The sequence below is a fragment of the Triturus cristatus genome, chromosome 11 (assembly GCF_964204655.1).
Source record: "Triturus cristatus chromosome 11, aTriCri1.1, whole genome shotgun sequence".
Taxonomy (NCBI): domain Eukaryota; kingdom Metazoa; phylum Chordata; class Amphibia; order Caudata; family Salamandridae; genus Triturus; species Triturus cristatus.
The window spans coordinates 1,153,727,794-1,153,752,771 of NC_140594.1; the positions used below are offsets into that span (position 1 = coordinate 1,153,727,794).

General features: G+C 41.4%; 1 protein-coding gene across 1 annotated transcript in view; it reads left to right on the forward strand.

Annotated features, from left to right (window-relative positions):
• Positions 1 to 18,217, forward strand: part of LOC146788622 (uncharacterized) — a 161,227-nt gene extending 143,010 nt beyond the window's left edge. The window contains exons 5-8 of the mRNA XM_085635790.1: positions 6,318 to 6,431; positions 6,896 to 6,994; positions 10,919 to 11,185; positions 16,259 to 18,217. Of these exons, the coding sequence (XP_085491916.1) occupies positions 6,318 to 6,431; positions 6,896 to 6,994; positions 10,919 to 11,185; positions 16,259 to 16,950 (1,172 nt within the window). The 3' untranslated portion in view covers positions 16,951 to 18,217. The remainder of the gene's footprint in view (positions 1 to 6,317; positions 6,432 to 6,895; positions 6,995 to 10,918; positions 11,186 to 16,258) is intronic.
• The last annotated feature ends 6,761 nt before the right edge of the window (positions 18,218 to 24,978 follow it).

A 24,978-nucleotide genomic window follows, 5' to 3' on the forward strand; every position in this document is an offset into this window, starting at 1 on the left:
TCGATTTTAAAGAAGAAAAAGGGGAGGTGGCTCCAGAAGGAAAGTGCATAGAATTAGAGGTGCTCAAGTGTGAAGTGATAAGGAAGAGGGTATTCAAAGGAATGGTATAGAAGAGTTTAGTATTTCAAAAAACACACAGGACTGGTTGTAAATCACCGTCCTTAGGAAAGCCTGGCCACAAAACAGTTACAAATATATTGCAATTTCAATTCACATAGAATTCCATTCTAAGGTGGCACGTGGGGGGTAAGATTCAATATCCAGGCTTGGTTAAATGGGCGTCGACGTTTCGACCCGTCTTATGACCATGAGGGCAATTAGATCCTCGGCCTTGCGGATCTTCATCAGGACAGAGTGGAGCAACCAAAGGGGGAGGTATGGGGCCTAGTCACATACCGTAAAATCTGGTCTACTGGTCAGTAGTAGGGAGCAAAAGGTCGGTAATTCTTATGGTTGATGCCGCCAATATCGCTGGTGGATGTGCGTCGAAAAAACTTAAAGCTGAAGATAGAATCTGTAGCCAATAATTAGGTCAGTCTATGAGTCAGTGTACTCCATTATTGTTAATCGGGTCCGCATACATGGAAATCCAATTAGAACTGTGAAGCGTGCTTCATCTGCGTCCGTCTCCCGCCGTGTATGACATGCGTTAGGTTTAAAAAAATTGATGAACTTTTAACCTCCACGTGTTGTAGAATGTTCTAGAAAGTGGGTTGATAGAATCCGTTGCATTTCTGACTTCGATGTGTACTTGAATATTAAAAAAGCTATTTCTATGGAAAAGTAGAAAGACAGTAATAGAGAGAATTTTTGAAAGCTAAAAGAATCAAGGAACTATTGTAATTTGTTCTTGATTACCTACTGGCGGTCGCCAGTAGGTAGTTATCACTGTTAACGGTCTGAAAGTGCGGTGTTGCTCAGAGTGGCATGGTGGTGATATGAAATGGTGGTACACTCTTGTATGAAACCAAGAGTCTAAACCGTGAGGTCATTGCTGGTCTGATGTTTGTAGCATATGTGTGCAAGTAGTGTTAGTAGGCGTTTATACCATACAGGGAGTGGGAAGCGAACTACTGACCGCTACTGTGTGTTGATAGTATACCGGAAGCGGGAAGCGAAGTAGTTACGCCTACCGGTGTGAAGACTTGGGGATGAAACCAAGCTGATTGCTGTAAAGTGATGGGCTCTGGGCGGTGTAGGATACTAGCCACTGTAGTATAAGTGTGTAAGTAGTGTTAGTATGCGTTTATAGTATATAGGGAGCAGGAAGCGAACTACTCATCCCTACTGGTGTGAAGACTCTGGGATTAAACCGTGAGCCTAAATTGTGAGCTCATTGCTGTAAAGTGATGTGCTCTGGGCGCTGTAGCATACTTGTGGAAGAAGTGTTAGTTTACGTTTATACAATATAGGGAGTGGGAAGCAAAAGTCTTACCCCTACCGGTGTCAAGACTCGTGGATGAAACTATGAGCTCATTGATGTAAAGTCATGTGCTCTATGTAGTATTCCATTGTAAATCATAGTAGAATTTTAGTCTGTAAATCTAAGGGGCATATTATCAAGGAACGGCATTAAAATGATCGCCGTTTTAGCGGCAGGAAACTGCTGCTAAAACGGCGATAATGGGCTTGATAATATGCCGTAGACAATTCCAATAGAAGCCCATGTTGACACGAGAACATGGGCTTCTATTGGAATTCTCTACGGCATATTATCAAGCCCATTATCGCCGTTTTAGCGGCAGTTTCCTGCCGCTAAAGCAGAGATAATTTTAACGCCGTACCTTGATAATATGGCCCTCAGTATGTAATGTTAGAATGTAGGGCTGTCATGAGGGGAACCTTGCGGAGTTTGTACACAGTGTTGGATTAGACGGTTGCTTTGCTGTCTGCTCCTGTTGGTGGTTGTTTCAGGTGTCTTGTTTTCTTGTAATCTACTTATTGGATTCACTGCTGTCTGCCTCTTCACTAAATAAATTTGGCGACGAGTGGGAGAAGGCAAAAAGAAGACACCACTCAGCAATATTTCAAAATTGCTTGCGTTGTGCCGAAGACCCGTTTTGTTTGTGTAGCTGTTTCTACTCATGCCAGGGTTGTCGGCTCATTAAACTATGTCATCCGACTTCTGGTTGGATTTATATTTTTAGATTTTGCGCTTCCTCTGCTTCTTCACTACATTCTGGTCGCTGTACTACATGTGTGTAAGTAGTGTTAGTATGCGTTTATACTAACAAATGAATCATGGTAGTAGGGAGGGCGACCTCTCAGGCGCAGCTCATACAATGTCCTGGGGTGTGCATTCGCTGGACATTTGTGTTTGCTATTAGAGGGTGGTGCATGGCTTCCACCCTGTAATAGCAAATACTTGTTCGACTACTTGAAGCGAGAGGAGGAAAACCTTGTATCGCTGTAATAGAGGGGATGCAGATGGTAAAAATGGAGAGAAAAGAACAAAACAAAAAAAAAGCGGGGTCTCACCCGTTCTTTTAAATGAGGCCCCTGGTGGGTGGGTACAGTTCCGTGGCCAATCCAATTATTATATTGCGGGGTCTCTGTAGGACTGGAGATCTTAATGTCACATGTAAATGAGGCACGTAAGGGCACAGAGACGTTTTGCAGCCTAGGGGAGCGCCACCTTCCCGGGTATTGTTTACTAATTGTTCGGGGGGGTTCGATGCCAACTGAAGTCCAGGAATCGCCACACTCCGGGTCTTTTTTTAAATATGCAGGGTGGGCCTCGGCAGTCCCTGAAGCCTCGGTGGTCCTAGGCAGTGCCTTATTTGTTCTGTAATCACACGGGCAGTACTTATGGTGTTATGAAGTGATACACTCATAGAACTTTTGCTGTTGTACAATTACCCAGGCTTCATTTGTCTAATAGTCAGTTAGATTATGTTTGGTAGGTGCACTCTAATATTAAATAATGTTGTCCTTAAAATCTCCTATAAACAGATGATTTTCACAATAAACAATAGACAAGTGTCGTCAGAAAAAGAAGACGTATACACTCCGTTATTTATTTGAAAAAATAAGTGACCTTTATTAAAACAGAAATAAATAGAGATGTAACTTTATTAGAACAGTATAATAAAAAAAACGTGGGTTGGACTCCAGTGGAAGCAGCGTAGGAAACCTGCAAGACAAAAATGAAGCATATGTATGTGTGCTATGTGGAAGAGGTAAAGAAACGTAGTATGAATGAAAGGACCATAGTGAGAATGGAAGGGAGGGGGAGTGGGTGGAAGGGAGAAGGGGAGCGAGAGTCAAAGCCCTTAGTGTTTACCCTCCGTCACCCATTTGTCTAGGACGCTGGGGTCTGCGAGAAAGAGGTTGGTTCAGCAAGTCCTTAAAATTAAATACATGAGGCCAGAGATTATGGGCCATATTATGAAGGAAGGGCGATAACATTATTGCCGCTTTAGCGGCAGGAAACTGCAGCTAAAGCGGCGATAAGGGGTTGATAATATGCCCTTGTGAATTCCCTTAGAAGCCCAGGTTCTGATGTGAACCTGGGCTTCTATAGGAATTTACAAGGGCATATTATCAACCCCTTATCGTCGCTTTAGCTGCAGTTTCCTGTCGCTAAAGTGGTGATAATGTTATCGCCGTTGTTTGATAATATAGTCCTACATTATTAGCTAAGGGAAAATCGCTTGCATGCACCTGTGCACCCAGGGTGCTGCACCCCAACCCCTTAACCCGCACTGTCTTCAATTGTAGGTCTTGCACACCGAGGCTTCGCTGCTCACCTGCCACCACTGGTGTGTCCCACGACATGTTGGTGCAAGCTCCTAGTCCGGGGTATGTTTGTACGCTAGACCTGGTCTCCGGTTGGGAACGGTGTCTTGATACCACGATGGAAGGTGTCAGAATGACATGGCATCAGCACCGGTTGAGCACCTGCTGCGTGCTTTTTTGTGCAACTAACTCAGTGTCTGAAAAGGGAGAAATAATATAATGGTGGAAACGTCTGGAGGTAAATGAAGGTATATTTCAAGCTTGATAGAAAATAGGAGTTGAGTGCATCCTTCGTTTTTGAAGTACGATCTACCAACTGTTAGTGGTAATCGTGGTTCAAAGAGGAGTTGGAGTGCATGAGAATACACAAGGTTAAATAATAATATGTTATGCCAATGTTCACATACAAAGGAATAGAGCGCATGCTAGAAGCATAATGTGCGCGTGTAATGCAGTGGCGGGAGCCTGTGTGCATGTACACTTGGTAAGGAGCTCACTACAGTCTCCTAAAAGCCAATGCCACGTGTCTGTAGGGCAGCGCTACCCGCTAGCTCAGGCCTATAGTACGGTCCAGCAGGTCCTTAAAATTAGACCAATGTGATTGAATGAGGTCAGAGATCACATCATTACGCACGGCAACATCGCTTTTTTGCACGTGCGCACTCAGGGTGATGCACCCCACCCCTCCCGCAGAACCGCCCTCAACAGGTGTCTGTAGGGCAGCGCTGCCCGTAGGTTCAGGCCTACCTTATGGTATAGCAGGTCTTTAAAATGAGACAGAAATGTGACTGAATGAGGTCAAAGATCACATCATAACACATGGCAATATCGCTTATTCGCACGTGCGCAGTCTGGCTGATGCATCCCATCCCTAACACAGGGCCTGGCAACGTGTACTCGTCGAATACGCAACGCGCAGCAGGCGCGACCCTATACGTACATGACGTAACGCGTGGCTCGGTACTGCATACCCGTCGAATACCAAAGTAGTACCTGGGGTGACTTCATGCGTATATGATGTTACGCGGGACGCGGTGCCACAAGTTCGTCTGATACGAAATGCGCATCCTTTACGAGTTTAGCAATATGGCGGATAGCATTCGTGTGTGTGATTACATGATTTTTAAAGTTAAAAACAAGAAGTATAATAGAGTTCCAAATTATTAAAAAATATAATAGAAAACATATAGGTTTTAGAAACATTAAAATATGAAATTAACATTTAAAAAACCTTCGAAATTCACTGAAATAAACATAGGTTTTACAGACGTTATAGTTAGGAATTCAGAAAGTCATTTGAGATGTCATCAGTGATGTCACTGACTATGTCATGAGTGATGTAATCAGTGACATCATCAGTGCATTGCGGGCGCGCGAGTTATAGTTAGCTCAACTAACTATAACAGGCGAATTTCTCTGGCTAGACATGTATTGAGCCCTTGTGAATGAATATTCACCCATTGCTCAGTGCTTGAGGGCTTCTGCACTCATCTCTGCTTCCCTATTATTCTAGGACCTTTTAGTTTTCTATGTTCATTTTTGTAGTTTCCATACATTTATCTCATTGTAAATCATTTTTTTGAAGACATAAGACTGTCTTGAAGAAATAAGACACCTTTATTTGATTATTGTGTCAAACTATATCTCTATCCAGACTGATGAGGATTCTGACCCCCATAGACTTGGCCTGACAGCTGCGGAGACTTTGTGTTGGTTGCCTTGTTTTTGCTAATCCATGATGGGCAGCATCAGTCCTGCTCTCCATGAGCCATTGCTCTGCAGTGCTCACCCTGTGACCTTTCACTTACCACTTAGCATCTTACGTTTTTTTCTAAAATATCCCAGGTCACAGGGTGAGAATTTCAGAAGGATCGCTCATGAAGAGCAAAACTTCAGTTCAATATCACAAATACGTTTTGATAATGTTCTATTTTTAAGAAGTGACTCATCTTCCTTTGGTGGCACCAGAACACTATTTATAAAGTCTGTGTGTTGTAAAGAGTGTTAAAGTAAGAGAACAAACCATAAGGGGAAAGGAAAGCTTCATAATAATAATAAAAAATAATATAATAATTTTAATGGGTCGTAATTGCTGGAGATGTTAATTTCTGGTGGAAACTAGCTGATACGTTTCTTTCTTAGAGTTTTGTATAGCGCGAACTAGACCCGAGAAATTGGGTATCAGAGCGCTTTACATGAGTACCAGTTTTGTTACAGTTGAACACATTCATTTTTGTTAGGCACGGGGAGATTAAGTGATTTGCCCAGAATCACAGGATGTTGAGTGTCGTTGCCGAGTTTCGAACCCGGTTCCCCAGGTTCAAAGTCGACCGCTCTAGCCGTAAGGCAACATCATCTCCCCAATTTTTAAGTCTTCTCTACTGATTCCTACGGTAAAGTCAGGTCTAGCCCTGGGTCTCTCCCCATGTAGCTTTCAGCACATCTGTTTGTAAGTAGCACTGTTCTGATCAATAACCAAAATATAACTTTGCTTTATTTATTATTAAACATTTGCAATGTATAAGAGTTTTAGATGTTACTTTTGTGTAATCACATTACATTTTTTACTCACTTCACAGGGTTTCCATTTCTCAGTAGTGATGATGTTTGTTTGAGTAAAGAAGAGCCAGTTGCAATTTCTATAGATCACACTGGCTCGGAGATGGTGGAAGGAAGCACAGACGCTAACTCTGGTAAGCCCTTAGTCTTCTAATTACTACCAATGTTCACATTCATCAGAGTACCCAAAGTACACAGATGGCTAACTTTAACCCATGCATTTTATAATTGGAAAAGAGTTTCACAAACATTTCATCTAGTGAATTTTGTGACTGAATTTGCCCCTAGTCCAAACACGTTAGTTGCTCTTTAAACATTTTTTACTGTCTACCAGCAGCGAGAATCGTGGCAGGCACGTGTGCAATGTATTATATAAAAACTCATCATTCATGGACCTAAACCTTACAACACTCTCTTGGTAGCTTCAGCAAGGATAGATCTTTTCCTGCCCAGTCAATTCGCGCTTTGTTAAATGCCATTTGATCTCATATTAAAGAATGATTCTCTTCCCTCTTTTTGAATGAAGAGATATTTAGCTGAACAATGTGTATTTCTAGATGTAGTTATACTGTTCTTAACCTTGCTTTACAAATCACAGGATTTGAGGTCCTATCACTCCGCATAAAAGATGAGGAAGGCAGCTATTGTATGGACCATTTGGAAAGAAGGAGGATAAAAAGGATACAGAATCCCTCAGGTGAGTGAAGGGCACTTAACTGCTTGGAGACTCCACTCCGCAGATTTGCGAAGGACATGTTTTGTGGCATTTTTAGAACCTATTCAAGTCCACCACTGTTGATTTACTAGAATTATAAGGAATGTTGTAGTGATATCACATGACCTTTGACCAGATAATGTTAATATAACAGATATTTCTGAAAGTGACTGACATACCCACACTACTGACAGAATTTCTGTAAAAACTTCTTTATCTCCTTTTGAAAATGCAACCACCCACTGACATATTGTCCATAAACAACAAGGAGTTAACTGAGGAAATGTGCTGGCACTCTAGGTCATTTAAGTTAACTGCAGGGTCAACTTATGGCCTCAACAAACTAGGCTGATATTAGTGAGTCTCCCAATAAATATTAACCATAAATATGATTACATTTTTAAAATCTGTTACTAAAATACTTTTGAATAAAAATGTTAAAGGTTTGTGGATAATGAAACGAGACACTAGAGTCACTATTCAACATCCTAACTTGGCACATTCTCTAATGTCTGCCACTCTGTTCCCATCTCTGCCACTCTGTTCCCATCTCTGCCACTCTGTTCTCATCTCTGCCAGTCTCCCTCTCATCTCTGCCACTCTGTTCTCATCTCTGCCAGTTTCCCTCTCATCTCTGCCACTCTGTTCTCATCTCTGCCATTCTCCCTCTCATCTCTGTTAGGTTTCTCTACTCCTGAGATAGCCATTATGTCCGGTTGTAGTGGCACAGGGGTGTTTGAGGTGGGGTGGGCAGTGCATATTGCGATGAATACACAGCGGAGCCCCAGTGGTGCCCACCACCTCTCTTGCGGTGCTGAAGATATGTATTGTTTTGACTGTTGCTGAGATTCTCATACAGCTGGAGCATCTCAATCTCACATTGAGCCGAACCATCCTGTGTACCCACTGAGGTGGCCCCCATTTATAGCTCCGCTCTGATGTCAAGAAAACACTCTAAGTGTGCATCTCTAGTTGAGAATAACTACCGTCAAGCTACATCAGGCCGAAAGTGATGAAAGCATTATCAATATTTGGTGGTACCAACCACTTTACCTCTACCAGTTGGGAGTGCCAGCTATTCTATTCCCCTAATGTAAAGATTGCTCAGTTCATCTAAATGGGGGTGTGTTGACTCCATGAGGTAATGCTTGGAATTTTCCTGGTTGGGTATAAACATGTATAAACATGGGTGGGGGTGCACTTGTGCCTGCCCGAGTGGCATGACTGGCCAAAATTGATTTTGAACCTTGCAGTCTGCATAACTGCAATTTCCTGTCTGCCCTCCCTGAAACCATTCCTTTGCAATTAACTGCAGTTCTCCTACCAGTGAGCAAACCCAATCACCAGTTCCTCTCCGAATCTGCATTCCTAAAATATGCCTGGATTGGGGCCGTTCCACCTGAGCTAGTTTCATCCAGTCTCAGGAGGGTGTTCGTTGCTACCTCACCTGGCCATGACCTCATGTAGCTGAGACATCTACAGCTTTGGAGGAGTTCAAGGAGTGCAGATAACGGGATTGGTCTGGAGAGGTCAGCAAGTGAAGATTAGTTTGGCCCCTGTAACCAATACTGTGTACAACATTTGCCTGTGTTAGAAATTAGGTTATTCATTTGTGTGGGGGGTAGCCCTGCCAACTTAATAAAGGCAGTCTGATTAGGTGACTACATAGTCCTTAGTTAATTTCTGTTCAACTCCAGGTAACAAATTGACAAGCAGTAGGCAGTTCCCCAGACAAATGTATGTTAAGTTCAAGCTGTACCCAATATGTTTTAAGTCAATCATACAGCACAATAACATTCCTAATCCAATTTAGAAAAATGGAATAAAAAAAATAAAGAGTACGGTCAAATCAGATGAGAGTAACCTGAGATATGAGTTTATGAACTTTTAAGATAAAATGTGCCAAGAAAACATAAAGTGAAAGTAACAGTTCATGGTTGATTGGGAGCGATGAGCAATTTCAGGCCTACTGTGATGCAGATGTTGAGGTAAATCAAGTGGGTCTAAGTTCTCAAAAACAGTCCAAGTTTTTACATTTTGACTTGGATGTTTTGCCTAACTCTAAGTGCCCAAGGGGGTAAGTTGGGAAGCTAAAGCTGGTGAGGGTCCCTCAAAGCCAAGTATGTCATCACTAAGCTCCCTCTGAAGATGATTTCATACCCACCAAGGCCCCTTTGTTACAGATGTATATTTGCCTTCCCACTGACGTCCAAAGTTTTACCTTCGAACGTATTCACTTTTTTTGTTTTTGAAATCCTCTTGTGGGGCAGGGCTCGAATCTGTAGCCACGGAGCACCTTACAAGGCTGTACACCTTCACTATGAGATCCTGCTGATGCTTTTATCTTTGGGCAAAAGCTCAGACCGGGGTGAATCTAGATATCTTGTCCACCTAGGGTGCACAAGGGAGGGTGTAAATGGGGGAAACCTCAGCACCTTGTCCTAGTCTTTTAGAGATGGAAAAATGATCTGAGGAGATGTTGGTGAGGTGCCAGTCATAACCTTTGTGGTAGCCAGTGACTGGGAAATTCTAAACACCTTATCTTGGTAACTTTCTTGGGAAATTCCTACCTACTCTTTTAGCACATACTTTCTCAGTTTACTGCAAACCTTCCCAGAATTTCTTATCCAAGACAACTTTAGCCTTCTTTTACCAGTAAGTGTCCAGTCTGCCTTTCTAGCTACTCCCCTGTGGAGATGAGCTGTCCTTCCCTCTGCCTTTGCTAAAATGGGGTTTCCTAGCCGCTAGGTGCACAGGCTGCAACTCTAAGTGTCTCTGGGAATGAATGCTATAAGTTCCTGACATTTCCCTTTGGGGTGCCCACTTCAAAGGAAGAAAGCAGCTCTTTATGTTGCCAACTTTTTCTGTTCCCCCAACTAGATGATAAAGCCCTGCTAAGTGGCCAATGTTAGCATCACTTCAACCTTGCTGCAACCAGAAGCCAAAAGATTGTCTTCCAAGGTGAGGGTTGTTAAAAGCCAGCAAGGATTGTATGTTCATTTTCTGAAGAAGGGGCAATAGGATAACAATGTCTAGACTAATTTACTCTCAGGCAACACAAAGTACACTTTTCTTAAGTTTCTTTTCAGCTTTTCTCTTCAACTCACTTGAGCCATACAGTTTTGCCTTATGTTTGGATGAGGTAAATATACATTGGAACCCAGGTATGGCATTGAAATGCTAGTGGAGTATTTGTGAAGATTCTATTATTGCCTCACTGGAAAGTTAAATAAGTCAATTAGGTGAAACCAATACGGAGGAAATGATTGTGGATCAAAGCACACATGCTAGGACGCTGTTTATTAGTGTCCTAGAGCACAGAGTCCTAAACCCAAAACAACCAGGCAGGAAAGCAGTAGAGACTGTGACAAAAACGATGTTCTTACTTACACGCTCCATCGAAGAAAGAGGTACAACCCATTGCTCAAATATTTCACAAAAGAAAGGGAACACATTTGTTTGAAACATTAAAAACCCATCATAGCAGTGTGTTCTTTGTATTGCCGGCCAAAACGATTACCTACAAAATAAGCAATTTTGATCGCTCACTCACTCATCTCTTGTCATTTCCTTACACTTTGTAATATTAATTTATTTCAGATATGCACATGTAGACAAGAACAAGGTTGGTTTAATGTTCGTAGGCGTGAGGGAAAATAATCTGGAGTGGAATTCATACATTACTCTAAATTTCCTGATTCTACTGTTTCCATCTGAATCAAGAATTGAACCAAAGTTGTAGAAGGGGCCTGGACGGCTTGTTTCTTTGTAAATTTGAAGTGAATACGCTTGAAAGTTACATTTTTCCCGAATTTGCGCTCAGAATAATAATTTTTTTTTTTTTATTCTATGGAGACTCATGACTAGAGTGCCAATAACCGATCTGATTTTCTTTCCATTTAACAGGTGACAAAGGCATAAACAGGCAGAAGGAAGCTAGAGACTCTATAAAACAAACTCACCCATACAAAACCTCTTCAGAGAAGATTAACACGATGATTCTTCAGAGCTCTGAGAAGGAGGCAAATGCAGGAAGCCAGATATGGCCAGAATCTGAAAGACAACTCAGAGGAGAGAAAACTGTGCAACATGAAATCAGTTTCAGCAATTCAGTGCATTTAAGTGTGCATCCGAGAAGTCCAAATAGAGGACACCCAGACACATACAATGAATGTAAGAGTGATCTAAGGAATTTGCAGTTGCCTAAAGATCTTGCGGAAACACAGCAAATTCAAAGAGTGTATGTGTGCACTGAAGGTGAACAGAACTGCACTCTGAAGGGAGATGTCTCTAGGCATATGAGACCAAGTGTTAGAGAGAGGCCATATGCATGCAATGAATGTGAGAAAAGCTTCTTTCAAAAGAGCCATCTTATCACACACAATAGAATACACTCAGGTGAAAAACCATATATTTGTATTTTTTGTCACAAAAGATTCAACCGGAAAGATTATCTGTATGAGCACACACGAATACATACTGGAGAAACGCCATATAAATGTTCTAAATGTGAGAAAAGCTTCATTCGGAAAAAAGATCTAAATTACCATCAAAGAAAACATTTTCTAAATATGAAAACCAACAGCTGAACAAACGAAAAATAAAATTGAACTGAGGACATACCATAATTATAGCAGGAAAAAAACTATTGCAACAATCCTATGTTCATTAGCTATGTTCCAGTGAGGTTTGTGACAAGGCAGGACTGCAGAAAGGTTCTTTACCTGAGAGCAAAAAACAGAACACCAAACAAACGTAGAAACCAAGTAAAACTTATTTAATAAGGAAAAATTGAGAACTTCCAGAATCTGTTGTTATTGATAACCTCTCTGTTGTCTTTCCATTGACAGAATGAAGTAAACAATTACAGTTAAGTCGCAGGTATTGGGCCTGAATAAAAGTTTATTATAAAACAATCCTTGTCAGACATGGAAAGCGATGTTGATTCTTGTTGAATAATTTGTTTAATAAGGCATTTTTAAGTTCCTACTAATTTCTGTGAGAAGTGTCAGTGGCTGTGTGTGTAAGACATTCCGAGTGATGGGTTGAAGTTGCTTCTGAGAACGACTGCACTAATGTCTTATTCTTTTTAACCTTTGGAAAAGTTTTAAAATAATGTGACTTTGTATGTGTAGGATTCCATTGGAGATTTTTCATTTGTCTGAGTGAGGACTCTATTGGTTAGCCAGTTGATTCTGAAATGTATTCTGTTTTGTAGGATACGCAATGGAGTTGTTTCATAACTGTGCACTGTAATCAATCTTACTGGTGCCCAAGGCCAGATGTATTTCATGGAGGGTGGTAGATAATGATTTTCTGCAAGAAGATGGTTCATGTTTTTGGGGTTCACAGGGCTGTACCATGACAGTCCATGGTCAGAAGCCTGAGGTGAAAGGTTTTCTGCTTTCTGTGGTATTTTAAGATACAGTAAGCCCTTCTTTGATTTGCATTCTCCATCAGTGCCGAGAGTAGAGATTTATTGGGGATTGGTAGATCTTTGGGGATGTTATGTGATTCATTTAGCCATGATTTTTCAGGAATAGGAACAAGCGGTCATGATCTTGATGAAAGTGGGCAGCTTCTGTATGATGTATGCTAAAGATCTAAAGTTGTGAAGCACACATTCGGTGGCAGTGTTGTGGTTTTTTTGATTGTCTCTTTATCAGTGAGTCAAGGAAAGGTTGGTAATAGGGTTAGGGGGTGTTCTTTTCTAAAGTTAATCTGAGCCTTGTTAGCATCAGGATTGGGAAGCAGTTTTAGGTAGAGTTTACAATCTCCTCAGTTCATATGATTTTTGTTAATCCAATATAAGTATTCTTTTCTACTTCTTTGTTCCTTCTATTGTGCATATGTAGTGCATATGTACTTTTAAAAAAATGTATTGTACTATTATGTTACTTTTATTTTTTCATCAAGTTCCTTCATTCCACCATACTGTTTAGCTGCTTAGCTTCTTGGCTGCATCTTTGAGAAAGCAGCTTAGTGAATTTGGGCAAAATATTGTAAGAAAGAATTTGATTTTGTAGGAGTTTTTGTTTGTGAGAGAAGGAACCTAAAATCTGATTTGTGCTCAATGGCCAATAGTAAACAGAGGTTTGCAAATTGATGCTGAGTTGTATTAGATTGAAGATTACAGTTTACAGTGTAATTATAGTGCAGCTATGAATTTACCAATTAGGTAATTGTATACAAAGAATAACATGATAAAATCAGTGGAGAGTCTAGACAACTGCTTTAGACAGAGTTTCACTCTTCTGTTGTGAGTGTTGTATATGTACTTACAGCCGTATGACACAGAGAAAGACAAGGCACATTAAGCTGAGTGATCCATTGAAAACACTTTATTCTTTCACCATTGGGGATACTCCCAAAATTAAAATACATTTGAAGCAACCACCCATTTATCGTGTGGGATAACCTAATGCCAGTGTTGCATAAAGTCTGTGACACGGGCTCTAGAAGTACACAACTGAAATAGAAAGAATAATTTGACTAAATAATTTATTGACTTCATCAGAAATATATTTGGTTATGATGACATTTTCATGGTTGTATCTTAATATAATATATTTTTCAACTTTAATTTGAAAAATATTATATAATAACATGAATATTTGCTCAAATTCACATGCTAATAGTCATATATTTCATATTCATATATGTGAAGGGATCTTAAAGAGGCAGAAGTGTAGAAATAACTTCTCCACAAATGCTAGTGCTACATACAGCTCTGGCTGAAAAGTCACATATGCTGAAAAGTCACATATTTTGGTAATTGTATTAGTTTCAATTAAAACAACATAACGTAATCAAATGAACAGAGATAGACTGATTTGGAAACTACTAAACAATTCTTTTGACATAATTACAAACAGTAAAATGGCATTTGTACGTATCATATTTTTGCTATTTTTAAATACACCTCGATCTGTTTATTAGGAAACATATGATGTGATATATATGGAGTAGCTATCTTCATTCAGCACCTGATTCAACTTTCTGCATAATCCACAGTTTCATTCAACCAATGCAAGAACTGGAAATAATTTAGTTGATCGTCTGCCACAGAATGAGGGTAGCCCCACAGCATCTGATCTCAATCTGCTCACACAATCTAAGTGCCTTGCTAAGTGCCTCTTGATAAAATGGTAGTCTGTAGGAAACTGACCACAGACAAAAAGTATCGAAACAGCCCCATAAAATACTTTAAATAAAACACAATACCACAAATGGAATAAAAGATGTCTGTCCTTTGAACAAATTTGCTCAGATTTCTCTGTAATGCAGTCTGTTAATTTTCTGCTCAACCGTGCGGCATTTCACATTTAAACATGTTAAACACACAAGCAGCTGTGTTTTGTTATGAGATTGGGTGGGTAGATACCTCTTCCGCTCTTCACCTGTACTAATTTCACGTTCACCTCAGTGCAGTATATCCAATAGTGTTATTCTACGGGCAGTATAAAGGCTTTTTGTCTCTTTGTCTGGAATGACAATAAGAATGTCTGCTCTCTATGAGAATTTGGGGTCTCGTTGAGTCTGCTCACCTGCACATACTGCTCTCCGTCCTTTACCTACTTACCCTGACCTCAGATGGGTGGGTACATGTACGGATATTTGTAAAGTGCATCTTTGTTTAAGAGTAAAGGGGCCATGATCCTGACAGACCCATAACAGGCGATTTATGTCAGATGGCAAATGTGATCAGCTGATGGGTTTGCAATTGTAGCACGATAATTTAGAAAGCACTTAAATCTTTTCTCCATGTGTTTGTATAACCTTAAAGGGAAATGAATGCAAAGTGTGTGTGTGTGTGTCTGTGTGTGTGTGTGTGTGTGTCTGTGTGTGTGTGTGCGCGCACAGATTTCAATGTGAAGCTGCATCATTCAGCCATCACACTTTTTCTAACATAAACAGTGATACTTTTATTTGGTTATTTGCCCATTATATTTCTATTCATGTTTTGTAAGGGTTTTAATGATGTATTTTCAACACTTTTTCAATACATCATGATGCACTGGAGATAATGGAAATTAAAAACATTCTGATCAGCCTTTCAACATTGTTTCAGGCTTTTTTCACTCTTTGTGATTTAGGATTTGATTACAAACTGTTCATTTTGAGGCAACATTGCAGTAAATTATAAAGTGTCTGAAATTGGTTAATACATTTAACTTCTAACTGTTGAGCGGTTACATCTACACATTGCAGCGAGCCCCTGGAAGGCTCAGTAACCTATACCCCTAGGACTTAGTGTAACCTATAGCCAGACTAGGCCTTCTCTTTCGGCATGTTGCTCACTTTAGACCAGGTGTTCTTTATGCACTTATAGCAACATTGTGGTGAATTTTTATACTGTGTCTGTTGTGTCCCCCCACAACCAATGAAAATGATGTTAATCTAGATAAGCATTTTATTTAAGCCTATTTTATCTCAGAGGGAAAGTTTAATATTTCCTGGCTTTTATTCCCCCTGGCTTGTAACAGAGCTAACTTACTAACTCTATGGACCAAAGCTGCAGGTTCTGTGTTACATGATGCAATGATGCAGGCAGTTCTCAGCAAATAATCCATCTGTGATGTTTTTATCCCATAAGAGAGATTTCTGCCAGAAATGAGACACATGTAATGCCCCATGTTATTGAGGTGCACATACGACATGACTTGCCATCTTAGGTTTAACAATCACACTGACAGCTGCTTCAATAATTTAACATAACATGTATATTTGTAAAGCGCAAGTTCACTCAGAATGGTGAATTGGCGCTGATTAACAGATGTTTATTGTTACCCAACTCAATGGTACTCATTTTATAGCCCTCAGAAGGATGAAAGGCTGTGTGGACCCACCAGCCGTGAGGTCAAACACAGGCCCCTACAGTGGACACATTAGTCCACTAAGCCACAGACCTGGCTATGTAGTCAGAAATTGTCTACCTCTGTCATTGTGACCTAAACAGTACTGGTAGCCATCTTCTTCCCTTTTGAAAGGCACCCAGTTTATCCACTTGTTTTATGTTTGAACATTTCCTATGGAAATTCTCAAAGAAAATGTGATTGTCATTTCTGTGATAAAACAAAACATGTATAACTTGACATTCTATGTTGATCCGCTCTGTTCAGCTTGGTTGTGCACACGCTATGTTATGTTTCTGCCATCTCCAGTCTAAGTAATATTTTAAGAACAGAATCTAGCATTCAACTCTTGAGTTGAACGTAATGGCTGCCTTTCATTTCAATCCAACAGGCAATGAAAGAAAGAACAGAAAAAAGACAGTTGGAGATTCTATAAAATACACTGAAATCACTCCTCCATGTAAAGATTTCTCAGAGAAACTCAACACATTGATTCCGCCAAGTGCTATCAAGGAGACAACTTCTGCAAGCCAGATCTGGCAAGAATGTTATCAGGAGCTCCGAGAAGAGAAGACTGTTCAATGTGAAGGCAGTTTCAGCAGCTCAGTGGATTCCAGTTTACAGCAGGGAATGACTAACTTTGATGGATCTGATAAGTACAGTGAATGGGAGAGTGAGCTGATGAACCTACAGTTTCCTAAAGACCTTCCAGCCACACAGCAAGATCCGAGAACATATGCATGTGTGGAAGGTGATAAAAGCTGCAGTTGGAAGGGAGAAGTTGCTAGGAACGTGAGAACAAATTCAAGGGAGAGGCCATATGCATGTACCGAATGTGATAAAAGTTTCTATCAGAAGACCCACCTTATAACACATCACCGTATACATTCAGGGGAAAAACCATACACATGTACTTTCTGCCACAAAAGATTCAATCGAAAAGATTATCTGGATGAACACATACGAATACACACTGGTGAGAGGCCATACAAATGTCCCAAATGCGATAAAAGCTTTTTTCGGAAAAGCCATCTTAATTACCATCAAAGGAAACACATTCAAAATATCAAAAACAGCAATTGAACAAATTCAACCGATATAAAATAAAACAGGATTGAATAGAACAGAAATGTAGGAAAAATAAAGGTCTGTCATAACCCTTTTTTCAGGTTAGATATTTATTCACCATGTTGCTTTAAAAAAGTGTCGGCGAAGCCATGCAATAACAGGACAATATATAATGCAGCAAATGGTTCATGATATGCAAAAAAAACTAAACTGAGCAGCAGGATTCTAACATTCATAATTAGAAGTCACCTCACACCAAAAATACATATCAGAAGAGGTGGGAATATTATTACAGTATAAAAATTGAGATATTCATTCCAAATTTTAAAGAAATTTGCATAACATTAATTTTTAATTATGTTGGGGCATCAGTGCAATTGCAGGTTTGTTGGAAAATGTTGTAGAAGTGGATGGAGCTGTCATGTGTTGCACATCAGTTTACAACGGCAAATACATTTGTTTCAGGCTTAAACGGTTCACAAGTAACGAAAAGTTACTTTGTTCATATTTTCTTTTACATATATGATATACAACTTCTAACTTCATATGGGAAATATTTGAAAGTACATATATAACACGATGTAAAGAACAGTTAATCATCTATTCGCAGTATAGAATTATGGAGACACAAATGCATCATTAAACACTCTTTGAACACAACAATAAAGCTGATTGCTGGAAAACACTATCATTTTGTAATGGACATTAACTGTAATAGAAATCTGTTCTGAAAATGTGCAAGTAGCATGTTATCCAAAGTAGCAGATCTGGTTTCATGTAGCAACAGATTGACTCATGGAAAAGATGAACAACATGGTTTCCATCACATATTCTTCACTCGAAAAGACATAGAAACTCACTGAAGGCATTGTTCATACAAATGTTTGTGTCCTTCTGTTGGGAAGCAAAACAAAATAAGATACGTCTTAGCAGTACGTTTGATGTATTATGTCAACACAATTCTTTTGTGAAATACATATTGTGCTGCTTATATTGTGGTCTTGTTCAATAAACGTCTGCCTCACGTTTGCGTGATGTATACTTCTATTGAGAAAGCTACCAGAAGTGGTATTTAATAATTAAACTGTAGGGGATTTGGTCAGTTATTTGGCATGAAATCAAGGTAGCTTCTACATGGTACTTGGTACCCTGCTGTCTTGGAGTTCCATGAGCTCAGCCTAGCAACAGTTTGCAAGAAACTCGACATAGCATTAGCATCTAAAATGTGATGACACAATATAAATTGACTATTAGCTCAACATTAAATCTTAAACTCACCAAATTCAATGGGTAATGCATTCATTGCAATTAAGTGGACACAATTCCATTTCCGTTGCAAGTCTGAGCCAGTCTAATTGAAAGAGTATCTTTACTTTGGATCAGAAAACATTTGGACTTATGCCTGTCTAAGAAAATCCTTCATAAGAACTGAGCATCTACTCTTTGAGCCCTTAAGGTGGCATACGTCTCATTACTTTTTACTTGAAGAATGAATATTTCTGTTGTTTGTTTTAATAAATGCAATATCAGGTGTTGAACTGAGCCTACTCCAAAAAAAAACATATTCTCGCAACTTCTTTCTCCAAGTGTATCATTTGCATTCCTCTCTGAGCCCCCTTAGCCCCAGCATACATTTGCAATGAGTCTACCCACTTGGCTCTACGTAGCTCAAATTTACCCCCCCCCCCCCCCCCCCTGTTTTTTTAATGGTTGTTTCTAAAATATCTGGCCTCTGTAGTTGTGGGACAGCCTGTTGTTGTTTTTGTTAGTCACAGCTATTTATTAGCCCTTGCACCCTATGATAGTTTTACCCAAAGCAGACTCTTGAGAATGCCTCAGGCCATTCTATACAGCTTTAAACATTCTTCTGAAATAATTGGCCGTGCCGATTTTCCTTATGCTGCTTTTGTTCACTTTTCATTGTAGGTCTTTTCTTGCATCGTTTTACTCTAGAACAAAGGCCAATGTAAGTGGAAACAGTAATGACTGGTTTATAACCTCTGAGATCATACAATGTCCCGAGGTTTAGGGTGGTATTAAATAGAAGTTAATTGCTTGAGATTACTCTATAATTATAAATGCCAGATCTTTCTCTCACTTTTTTTTTTTAATTCAGTTTGTTTATGTAGTTGTCAAATAGATTTACATAATAATTGTAACTTGGTTTCTATAATGCTTAACCTTACAGTTTTGCCGTTAGTGTGCTGTAGATGACAGATGGTATTGCTCACTATAATGGACTTTATTTATCAATGACAGACGAATGAAAGAACGAGTTTCTGTTATTAGCAATTCAATCTCTAGACCTGCAGGTAAAACGGATTCCACAAAAGAAACCGCTCAAATCGCGGCGCCATCTTACTGACTTTGGAACCTACTTCCACCACGAGTCCTAAAGCAAACTGAATAGGTACCATCCTCATCAAACATGGTGATGGCTCCTCCCAAACCATCTGGGAAAAACCTTTACTGATATGTCTGTGTTCAAAGGTGATTCAGGCCAAGATTTTCTAATATCCTTGAATGGAGGTTCAAAAGAGCTTCAGAAATGTTTACAGAGGAGTATTTAAATCTCTTATTGAAAATAGGAGCCATGCCAGCTGTCATCAAAAATAGGCCTGGGCGAAATGTAAACTATACCTGAGTAATTTGTATTATTCTGGGAATTTTATGTTCTGCTTGTTACGCGCAATTCCTAAAACGATGCCTTTTTGGGCATTTATGCACCTTTCGTGTGAATTGTGCAACTTTGGATACATCACAGTAGATTTTTACCATGAATGACCACAATTTGCACCATTCGCACAGGAACAACATAACTAAAGCAGCAGTTGTTCACGGTGCTATTTTTTTACATGCATCCGTGCGCCAAAAAATGAAGCGAAGGCAGATTAGCATTTCAGGTAATTACACATAATTTCACACAGTTTGGCATAATTTCACGTAATCATGCAAAAGCAAATTACACTAATTTTGCACACCATTAATCAAAAGGATATCACATTTATTACTGGCACCAGTGCTGGGTTACTGTCAGTCACTAGTAGTTCGTAAAATAATGAGCAAAAACATCTTCGACCTCATTTGCAAGGGAGCCAACCCTTTGTGCATCACTGTAACGCAGACCTTTTTATATCAAGGTTGAAATTATGACATTTTTATTATACATATTTAAGCTGGTATGTTAATTTAAAATTTGTCTACATCAATTGCATTCTGCTTAATTTTACCCAAGGAGTACAGATTTTTGCATAGCAACAGCTATGCAGCATTTTTCTTTCTGTATAGCTGATGTCAATGTGTTTGCCACACCAAAGCCGATAGTACATTCGGACTGCCGAAAGGAGTAAGATGTTGGTTGGGAGTTGGCCTGTCAAGAATATCTGGTAAACGATTTCCACAGGAACAGAAGATAACTCTTCAATCCTCTCCACCACGGCTTGCAGCAGACTAATCACATCTTCCACAGACATCTGCAAGGGGGAAAGTGGTTATGGATAACAAGTGAGACTGCCTCAGATGCCTGGTGCTTCATCTTCTCTATTCCAAATTAATCAAGCTGTATTTGTATAGCGCAATTTATCACCCCTCGAGGTATCCAGGTGCTGAGGTTTCGCTGGCCTTTAGTCGAAGAGTCAGGTCTTGAGTCCCTTCCTGAAATTAGCGAGTGACAGTGAGGTTTGGAGGTGTAGGGGGAGCTCGTTCCAGGACTTGTTGATGAGGTATGAGAAAAAACGAACATTAATTTGACTTCGGCAGATGGGGGTGTAGGAAGGTGGAATCTGACTACATGGTTGCACCCACTTTTTTTCTGGTGTTTTGATGGTTTTTGACTAGTCTGGCTGGGATCCTGCTATTCAGGACCCCAGCCTATCTGCTTACTCCCTTAAACAACATGGTGTGCATATTGGGTGCACTAGTGATTGGATACTGTGGTGCCTTAGGAGTCCCTAGTATATGGTACCTTAGGTACCAAGGGCATAGGTACTTCACAGGCCTACCAGGGGCTGAAGCATGTATTATGCCACCCCTGGGAAGCAGACTAAATCTGACATTACAGGCCTGCTACTGCAGCCTGGGTGAGGTAGCGCTAGCACTCCTCACTGAGATCTTGGTTCACTATATCTCTACCTGCACACACATATAATCCCGTAAGGCAGGCCCTATCAATCCTGAGGGCAGGGTGCTTGGTTTCCATGTGAGGGGGTGCCTCTGCCTGAGGAGGGCCCCTCTGCAGGTCTCAGAGTCTATTCTCTGAGGCTGTTTGTGGATGCGGTTAAACCATATACTCTTAAGTGCATTATAACCTCGCGGTTAATGCTAACTCTGGGACGGCTACATCAAAACATGTCGTGTTTGGTGTCAAACGCTTTGGAATCATACCCCCACACCAGTAACTGCTGTGGGAGTATGATCCCACTCTTCTAGATGGATAGACATGTACCTACTGTGGAAACACAGTAGAATCCTGAAGAGCCCTGGCATCACAAAATGGATGCCACCAGCACAGACACTGGGCTGCCCTCCTGCTGCTGACCGAAACTCGCAGTGGAGGAGGCCCAACAATAGGCATCCTGTCACAGGGAGGTGTAACCACCTCCCAGACAAGATTTAGTGTATTGGGGCTGGGTGGGTGCACTCCTAGAGTGCTTTGAAGTCCTGCACTGGGGGAGCAGTAGGCTCCTCTGTGCATATGCCAGCTCAAACCGGTTCAGGGGCTACCTGCCCCTGCTCTGGCGTGAAAATAGACAAAGGGAAGTGGGTGTAGCCACCCACGCCCCTGACCCTCCCATAGGAGGGGCCATAGAGCTAGTCCCTCCCTTCCTTCTAGTATAAGTTAGGGAACCCATGCCATTGCAAACTAGATATTTCTGGACGACGCTCGGAAGAAGAATCCTGGACCTTTGACGTTCCACTACCTCTGGAAGACTGAAGAATCTCCCTTAGAGTCAAGGAGTGACTCCCCTGCTTGGCAGGCACCAAAACTTTGAATCAACGGTCGCAAACTTTCCCGCTCCCGCCGGAGTCCGAAGTCCCTGCAGCCCCGCAAGTGGATTTCCTGACTTCTCCAAGGCCATCGTGAGTCCCTAGCGAAGCTAAGGCAAGTGGACCCCACGAGTGACGAGGAACTGCAATACCTGGGTACCGGGCACTATTTTCGAGTGCAACCCCTCCACGGCGTTCTACGAACTTGTGCATTGGACCACGTGTGGTCCAAGCCTCCAGCAGGATTTCCTCCGAAGATCAGAGGCCTACCTCGTCCCGAGTGACCGTGGGCTCCTGGTGAGTGAATCCTCCCGGGGCGTGTTCGCGATCCCTTGCCGGCTGGCTTGTGGGTCCCCTGAAGACTTTTCTACAAAACCAAAGGGCTCCCCTGGTTGCTGCAGGCTTGCCCTGACTTACCCTCGTTGGGTGAGTCCCTCGGACCTTGCTGGTCTGCACTGCTGACTTTTTACACTTTCCACGAGACTTGCTGTTGCCAAGGCTTGTTGGCTCCAATCTGGTCGCCGACACCACAGTAAGCTGGAGACTTCATGGGACACGCCGTATCCAGCTCCTGGTCGTTGTCGACGCCTCCTGGACCTCATGGCTGAAGAGTCAAGACACCTTTGATCACCTGAAATCACACGACGACTGTGGGCATCCATCTTCCTTGCCCCGGGTCGCTGCCAAGTGACTTTGAACACTGTCTCCTCTGCTTTCAGGTCTTCTTTCTTCTGAATCCAGCCTTGGATTCCACCGGACACTTCTTCTGCCTTCATAAGCAGCAAATCTTCTTTGACTCCCATTGAAAACGACGCCACGACCCGACACCAAAAGACACCTATGCACCCGGCATCCCTGGGTGAGGTAACTCTTGCACTACGGTGTTCCTGTGTGTGTTGGCTCTAGAACTACTTACCCTGTAAGTGTCTTGCTCGTAGACTCTCCCGAAGTATCTTAAAACTCTAAAATTCCTACCGCGACCTGCTCCATTGAAGTCTATTGGGATTCGCGGCTGTGTTCTCACACTGCATGCGTCTCCCGTGGGTCCTTTACTTACCTGCCTTGGGTGGATTAGTGAGGCCCCAGGGCTTCTGAAGGCCCTAGGTCTTGTCTCTTCTCAAGTCGATATTCCTAAACCTCTTTTTTAGTATATGGTCTGGTACGCCCATAGGGCCCCAGCCATATTTGTGCTTAACTTGTTGTGAAACGTTGATTTGTGCATATGTTCCTGACTTCTAATCTCATAAAGAGATTAGTAGAGTGTGTCTAGTAATAAATACATATATATTTTATATATATACCTGTGTGGTGTCCTTTCATTTAGTAATTCAATAGATTATAAGGTAAAACAAGCTGCTTTACATTCCTCTAAAGACTTAGCCTGAAGGCTGCTCTCCACAGCTCCACTAGGATAGCTTTCTTTGAAAGGTTGTCTTAAACCGATCTACCATAGGAGTCGAATTGTACTGGTGCAAGGTGGCCACTTTAACTAGTGACCAGCATATACCAGGCCAACTTCTCACACGGGGAATGTGTGAGGGAGGCAGAGCGCAGCTGTCTGGTGGGTTAGTGGAAAGTCAGGTGGCGGTTGATGTAGGCTGGTCCAAGTTTGTGGAGGGCATTGAAGGCATGGATGAGCAGCTTGAACTGCCATCTCTTCTCGATGGGGAGCCAGTGTAGGCTTCTGAGGTGGGGTGTGATGCTGGTCTGTTACATACCACTTCTGGAGGTATATTTCCTATGATATTATATGAGGTTTTTATGCCACTTTTATCTTGTTCTAAAGGAATGATGATGAACTAGAAATGTTATATTGCAAAAACGTGAGATGGTAATCGTTATCTTTTCTAACTATTTTTTAAATGTGATTGATTGTATTATGTGTTGTGTGTTTGTACTAATGCATTTTGGCTTGTCTACACTTTGATGGTTATTTATAACCAAATAAAGTATTTCTACTACTCTGAATGCGGTCTGTGAGGAACGAGGTGATGCACTTGATGGCGTTTCCCTGGACGCCAATGTGGTGGAGTCTTGTGATGAGGGTGTGATGGGATACGGTGTCAAAAGCCGTAGAGAGGTCGAGGAGGATCAGGGCTGCTTTCTCACTTCGGTCAAGGCGAGTTCTGATGTCTGTTGCGGCGATCAATGAGATCTCGGTGCTGTGATTGGCACAGAAGCCGGATTGGGATGTGTTGAGCAGATTGTTTTTTGCAGGTGTCTGGTGAGCTGGTGATTGATGGCTTTCTCCAGGACGTTTTTGGGGAAGGGGAGCAGCAATACGGGGCAGTAATTATTGAGTTTGAGGGGTCGATATTCTACTTGTTCGTCTAGATTATTTATTTATTTACTGTATTTGCATAGTGTAGACGCTCATCCCCTAAGGGATATCACGCCGCTTAGAAAGTACCCTGTCTATTCAACTGTTCGGAGTTAAAACGAGAATTAAGAATGAACTGCTAAGGGTAAATTTACCTTTGAAAAGCCAAGCTTTAAATTTTTTACTAAACCACAGATGGTTCTCAGTCAGACGAAGGTCTTAGAGAAGAGTATTCCAGTGAACCACTACCAGATGAGAAAAAGAGCAGCCGGCAGTTCTGACTTTTTTTTTTTTAATCCGTTTGGCATTGATGAGTGCCGCATTTCCTGATCCAGGTCGCGTGCCAGAATGTCAAATCAGAGTCATCACTCCGCTGACCTGGCTGGGAGACACCCTGGGCCTTTTCAGGATCTTTGTTCGATTGAGGTGTTGCTCCCTGCTCGCATCACGGTGCTCCTACCTGTTTTCTGGCCTGCCAATTATACCAGCATGGTTGCCCGAGAGCTGGCTTAATGAAGGATGCGTGATGGGCACAGGAGAGACTTGGATGTTTCCTGCGTCTTCATACTGAGAATCTACTCATCAACCCCCAAAGAAATAGACAACGAACTAACCACTCTGTTTCTGTAACTAAAAGAGAGAGTGGATGTAGCCTTACGGCTAGAGCTGTGGACCTAGAAGCTGGGGTACCGGGTTTGAATCTCTGCAACGACGCTCAATATCCTGTGATTCTGGGC